The sequence below is a fragment of the Lygodium microphyllum genome, chromosome 12 (genome assembly GCF_053477565.2).
Source record: "Lygodium microphyllum isolate KBCC chromosome 12, Lygodium_microphyllum_v1.1.10, whole genome shotgun sequence".
NCBI lineage: Eukaryota > Viridiplantae > Streptophyta > Polypodiopsida > Schizaeales > Lygodiaceae > Lygodium > Lygodium microphyllum.
In genome coordinates this window covers 9,163,820-9,170,262 of record NC_141146.1, presented here as the reverse complement: position 1 = coordinate 9,170,262, position 6,443 = coordinate 9,163,820, and the positions used below count along the sequence as shown (strand labels likewise).

General features: G+C 46.3%; 1 protein-coding gene across 1 annotated transcript; it reads right to left on the bottom strand.

Annotated features, from left to right (window-relative positions):
* Positions 1-436: 436 nt before the first annotated feature.
* On the bottom strand, positions 437-5,983 carry LOC148027436 (uncharacterized). The gene is made up of 10 exons (XM_087689121.1): positions 3,553-5,983; positions 3,422-3,447; positions 3,226-3,256; positions 3,029-3,116; positions 2,792-2,937; positions 2,564-2,608; positions 2,387-2,487; positions 2,015-2,217; positions 1,627-1,869; positions 437-1,131 (listed from the first exon to the last, which is right to left on the bottom strand). Exons 1-10 carry the CDS (start codon positions 4,488-4,490, stop codon positions 745-747), a joined length of 2,208 nt encoding a protein of 735 aa, XP_087545247.1. The 5' UTR covers positions 4,491-5,983; the 3' UTR covers positions 437-744.
* Positions 5,984-6,443: the final 460 nt, after the last annotated feature.

The following is a 6,443-nucleotide window of genomic DNA, read 5'->3' as shown; positions in this document are numbered from 1 at the left end:
CATACCTTGAAACTACAAACATTGGCAGTAACCTTTACCACTGCACCACCTACTATATTTTGCACTTCCATTACTTCATGAAGACAACTAGCTGGCATATGCACATTCCGAGATTCTTTTTGTGTATGCACTGGATCCCACAGTCGCCTGGGGCCCCACAACATGCCTTTATCCTTGAACAGGAGCCGTGCTAGAGAAAGGAAGACCCACTAACCTTAGAATGCGCATGGATTCAACACATTGCCAATGCAATCAGAGCCCTGGAAAGGGCAAGTGCCACATGCTACAAACAGCATCAGTGGAATGCAGTGGTCTCTACTCTTGACGCCAAGGGACTTCAAGCCACCACCTCAAGGTTATAGCCACTACTGGGCTACCACTTTGGGGGCTTTCTTTCAGAAAAGCAAATGTCAAGATTGTAACTATGGACATGCACTTTCTTGGGAAAAAAGAGTCAAATGCACATACTTCATTGCTCATTGGTCAGCCCGCTTGCATTGGAAAGAACATTTTCAGCACTTTCCAGTGAAACGCACACTCCAATGACTTTAGTTCAATAAAATCCGGACAAGAGGTGATGGTCATTCATGACCACAAAAGTGAAATTTTAGCAGTAAATCATTGCTCCTTGGCTGTTTTTAGGACAAACAAAATCAGACTTGCCATACCGAGGCTAGAGTATCATGATAAAGCTAGCGAGCAACTTAGAAATGCTTCTTCAACAAGGACACTATCGGCACTTGCCTAAAGCTTCAAACTGAGGAAACCTTGCTCCTGGGTAGATGTGATTCCACCTGCAGAAGTAGCACTAGCCTTGGCCACTAAGATTTTACCATTGGTATCCAGAGAATGGCCTGGCTGGCTCATTCCTCTTTTGCACAGCCAATCCGGAGCCACTGTTGAGCTTCCTGGACTAGCCGGGATGTAGGGTGAGAATCCTGATGATGCTGCAGTTGGTAGAGACTTGGCAGCAGCCCGAGCATCTGAGTTCTTCAGAATGTGGCCTTGCCAAGTCCAACCATCAGACGCCTGCATGCCCACCGGTGAATGAGATGGTAGACCACCACCACCACCACCACCATTTACAACTGTTTGGTCCTTGCCGGGAAGTCCTGCAGAAACGGTTGAAACCTGGCAACAGTAACAACCATATTTAGACTTGTGCTGACATCCCTGTCACAGGAAAGAAAAGCATCTGCTCTGAAATCTTTGGATTTACATGCCAAAGCAGAAGTTAAACATCATGATGAAATTTGCAGAGTTCAAAGGAACAACTCTTTATCACCCATGCCAAGGAGAGTGTGCCATGTAGTAATAAATCTCAGGATTGAAATACATTGACTTGTGTAGAGGCTAAAATGCAATGCAGGTTTTAGTAAGCTTCCATCTTGGCATTCCTTGCCTGAATGGCAACCCGAGTACCTCTGTCATCAATGCTAAGAAGCAATAAAGCCTCCATGAACGTGCAAATTTCCATATTAATATGCATGGCTGCAGATAGAGTGACAGCTGAATAGCGAAAAGAAAAAGCCTGACTCAACACCTATGTTGCAACTGAGACTTGACAGTGTTAAGGACACCAAGAAGCCATGGCAGAAACACTAGAATTTGGCTTAGTATTCTCACCTTGTAGACATTCAGGTTGGAAGCTAATGGTTCGCTTATCAAAGCATAAGGCACAGAGCTACTGACGAATGGTGGCAGTTCAAGATTTGAGAAACTCTTCTGTCCACGTGCTAGCACAGCCTCTCTTGTCAAACCTTCACCAAAAGATGGCTTCCCATTGGCTACAGCTGGGCTATCCAGATTCATCAAGGACAATGGGTGCAATGGTCTTGCACCAAAAAATCCCCCCATCTGCTGATGAGCCTGACAAGGACAGCAGGGTTACAATAATAGATAAAGCTGGAGATTTTGCACATTAAATCTAGGCATTTCTGAACTGATAAGGTGAAGCCCAGAATTAAGGGCAGTACAAGATAGAGACTGAAGGAAGTTTAAGGGAGCAGGCTACCTGCCACATTTCTCGACTCAAACCCGGCAGTGCAGGTGCTTCTGTAGCTTCCTCACATACTCCTCGTACCACAGGCCAGGCCTCTCTTCTGTTTTGCTGCTCAAAAACAGGCATGCTGAGCTGAGGCAGCTGGAAACTGATGGGATTAGTTGAGTCTTCTACTGAAGCTGACCCAAGACTTAATTCCAGTGCCTGTTCCAAGCCTGCAGAAAAGCTCAGGTTCATTAGTCATTAACCAAAATCTGTATGCTGCTAATCTCAGGAAGACCTTTATTCCCATCTCTTTTTCACATTTTATGAATTTCTTCAGATTTGCAAAGTGCTTGCTTCTATTCTAGTTCTCCAAACGATCCTCTTTTTAAAGGGCCCAACCATTGTTAGCTTCAGCAAAGAGCTCCTCTTCATATGAGTTCGGGTCAAAATTTGTCACGGCATCCCTTCCATTGCACCGAATTGCAGCTCTATCATATGCCCTGAATTCAATCACTGACATAAACATCAAACTCCACAAAAGCTACTTCACTAAGGGGAACACGATGCGATACAAACCTTGCAGCCTCAACCTCACTATCGAAAAGGCCCAAGTAAATGTATCTGCATTGGAACCAGGGAAATGGAACTTGTCACCAAAGGCTATTGTAAGGTGCTGCTGGCTAGAAGAAATCATGAGCTGCTTTGCCACAACTAGTGCTCATTGAGCCACCTACTTCCCAGTCCATAAAGCATTGGCCCACAGAGGTGATCCAATTAATAAACCAAAGACCACCAGAGACTTACTTTTTGCCAAGGAATTGACCCATTCTAGCCTCCCAACGTCCACATTTGTGCAGAGTTACACCCCTAAACCTTGAGCTGCCGCGGGAAAAACCTGTGCTCTGTCGCCGTAAAATGTGCACAAACTCTTCCTTTGTAAGTGAGGCCATCTGCCAGCAGCATACGCACATCAGTAGATAAAAGAAATAGCAAGTATCCTCAGTGGCAACGAGGAAGTTAGAGATGCCACTCTCTCTCTACCTGTCTCATATCATCCTCATAGTCACTAAGGTTGAAATTAATGTCAGCATCTGGTCCGCGAAATTTGATGGCTGCCCGGTCATAAGCCCTGGCATGGCAGCATCCGAGCTACAAATCAGTAAAGGTGAGTGCCTCACAGCTTGTGCAACACTAGGTCATCAGGTGGACGAAATTGCTCCATAAACAAAGCAACATACCTTGCTGCTGCATGGGCAGTGTCAAATCCACCTGGGTTGTGCCAAAGGCCAAAGAAACAATCGATACATAAATAGCTATGTTAAAAGACAGGGACAGGCTGGACAGAATGAGAATGAAACTCATGCACACAGAGCGAGTATACTGTGACCCAGGAAAAATGATCAGAAGAAAACAACCACACATTTACAAACTCACCAAGATAGACCTGTTTGCCACAATCCCTGTGCAGAAGGGGCAAACACCATGCAAAGACAATTAGCTCCCATGAGTTATTATTACGTAATGGATTTCTCAACTAAAAGATCTTAACATGTAACAGTAGCTACCAGATGTGAGACTCCCATCTTCCTGTACGCCTGTAGAATGTTACGCCGCGATACTGGGAGCTTCGAGAGCGAGGGCCTCGTCTACTCTTCTTTGCAGGCTGAACATGAATGACCTCCAGAGGGTTTCTTCTAGCACCTGATTCACTTGGACAAAATGTAAATCCAACCCATGGAGTCCTTGGAAAGACACTCAGGGCAGAAGGGCCTGGTGCTATGGCAGCACCTACAGGAACAGTGCTAGGAATGGCAGCAGCTTCTGGTGGTTTCCCGATAGGAAGAAACTGCCTTGTCACTGGCTTTTCAGGTAAAACAACTTCCTCCGGAAAGCCTTGCACATCAGGGTAATCGGACCTCCCAATACGGATGCCAAATCCAGGTCTCCCAAAACTCTGGACTTCAAGCCCAGACCTTCCATTATGCAATCCATAGTCACAACCTGTGATGACCATGTTCGGGCTGTTGTGATACAGTCGCACGTCCCTGTGCGATAAGCCAATCACTGACACATTGCTGTTGGTGGAGCTGTGACCTTCAGCTGGCTCCAAATGGCTCGAAGCCTCGAATTCTGCAGACAATGTCTCAGCTGATACAGCAGCATTCACAACAGAGGACACGGAAGTCCCCGAATCATCTGCGATCACAATGTCCTGCTGTTGTTCCCTGCTTTGATGAGGTGGCTTGATGAACGGTACTGGTGGATGATTAGCTACCACACTTACTTCTGAGCCCACTCGCTCAGAACCTGCCACGATGACAGCAGCAGCCACAGCTTCTTTGGCTTCTTTATCCTCTGAATTTGTGAGGTCATGTACCTCTATCTCGGCGTATCGCGGCACTGCAGCGGCAGCCCCTATTAGGCCAGCCCGTTTGTCTGCAGAATCCTCCTCTTTCAACCCGGCTGCTGTCTGATTATCTGGCAAAATGTTGAGGTCAATCATGGTTGCCACAAACTCTAACACGTTCACAGGACTCTGTCCGGCTGCACAAGGAAGCACACAGGAAAAACGGAATCACGGTGGGGCGCTTGGACGGATAGCCATCCTCAAGGAAAGACCTTCTCACAGCTGCTGCATCAAGCAGACACGCTGCCTGAAGGTTTGAACGGAGGACCTTGCAGAGGCAAGGCTTTTAGTTAGCCGAATAAATCTACTCTGACAGATATGGCCAGAGACACATGTATACTACAAAAACACACACACACACATACACACTCTCTCTCTCTCTTTCTTTTTACATTAAGACCACACCCCTGTACCAAGCAGAGGGGGAGATGCTACTAAATTTGACATTCCCCTTCAACCTCTCTCTGATACCTACAAGAAAACTCATCATCAAATTCAAGAAAAAGCCCTCTTTTTCTGGAAGCTTGAGAAAAGGGAGGAGGAGGCCACATAGGTAGGCTCTGCTCCCAACACAGGGTCTTTTCCCTTCTAATTGTAAGGAAAGGGTGATGAGAGTGCTGTACTAGCAGAGGGCTCCTACTTGCATTTTAGGTTGGAATTTGGGGAAATGTGAGAGAAAAGGTATGTAGCTGGCTGCTGGAGCCTGGAGGAGCAACAAGAAAGAAAAGGGGGCCTAACCCTGGTCCCTGATGGTGGTGCTGCTGATGATGATGATGAAATGACTAAGATGTGACTAGATTTGCTGCTAGCAATGGCAGTGATTCTCTGGTGAGATTGTAAGGAAACAGCTGTGCTTCAGTGTTCCTGCAAAGGAGAGAAGACACTCAACCACACTAGTAGGCCTGTAGGCTCTGCCCAGTAAGTAGCAGGTGGGTTGGGTTGGACGCCTACACAGAGACAGAGAGTGTGTGTGTGTGTGTACAGTGTGTGTGTGTGTGTGTGTGCGCGCGAGCGCGCGCGACTTTGCTCAGTTAGAGCCTAATAATAATAACAGTAATGCGTATCCGACCTTTAGTCCAATTGGGTGTTCAATGTCTTTGTTGGTGTGATGGTAATGCCAATTAAGGCAGTGTCTCTCCCACTTACATGGTACAGCTGACATGCCATTTTTTCTTGTCGAATGTAAAGTAGACTAGAAAGGGAGAGACTTTTTTTCTGTGTGAATCTAACGTTAACAGAGAGGACACAACAGTAAGTGCTGCTGCAAACATGAAGAGGATGATGCTACCTCCCACGCACAAAACCCAATGTGATTGATGTGTGTGCCCCTTTGAGTTCAGTATACGAGCGACGCTGTCAGCCCTACTTTAATGAAGGGCCAGCAGAGAGATAGGCTATGCCATATGGCTGGCTAGATAGAGATAGATTAGGTCAGATATTTACAACTTGCTGCTTGTAAGTTGTGATCAAAACAGAAGAGGGTTTGTTCCCGTTCCCAGCATAACCATGAAGACATCCAAGCAGCCATGGATGCGCTAACACTCAGTGTTCATCTTTAATACCGCATCAAAATGAGATAAAGGGAGGGCAGAATAGTCCTTGTTCCTCTCTGGTTTTGCAGCAAAACAAGGAAAAAGGGGGGGGGGGGGGGGGGGGGCATAATAGTCATTGTCCGTCTTCAATTCTGCGGCAACCCAAGGAAATTTTTGTATAATCATGGCATGTGATCGATCGCGAACTCCAATGGGGGAAAATTAGCAGAGTTATCTGGAATTTCGGGAGCCCAAGAAGGGAAATGTCTCGGTCAGAGTTTTGTCGGTGTGTTGTTGAGTACGGGAGACATCAAACACAAGCTATAAAACATGCTTAATGTTGCTCTCTTCTCTCTCTCTCTCTCTCTCTCTCAAAAGGCTCAAATCACAATTGTGTGTTGCTGTTGTGCGTGTCAGACGACTACTGCTGCTTCTTGTCTTTCTTTCTTTTCCTTCTTTCTTTCGTCCGGACACCCATTCAATCAATCAATCAAAGAAGAGCAGACACTCTCTTCTA

Bases quoted from the DNA above. Each gene is read 5' to 3' on its own strand.
- LOC148027436 (XM_087689121.1), bottom strand. From the start codon at position 4,490: ATGATTGACCTCAACATTTTGCCAGATAATCAGACAGCAGCCGGGTTG. The intron at 2,218-2,386 runs GTTGGGCCCTTT...GCTTTTCTGCAG, and splicing joins CTTTGCTGAAGCTAACAATG to GCTTGGAACAGGCACTGGAA. The intron at 1,132-1,626 runs GTGAGAATACTA...TACTGTTGCCAG, and splicing joins CCAACCTGAATGTCTACAAG to GTTTCAACCGTTTCTGCAGG.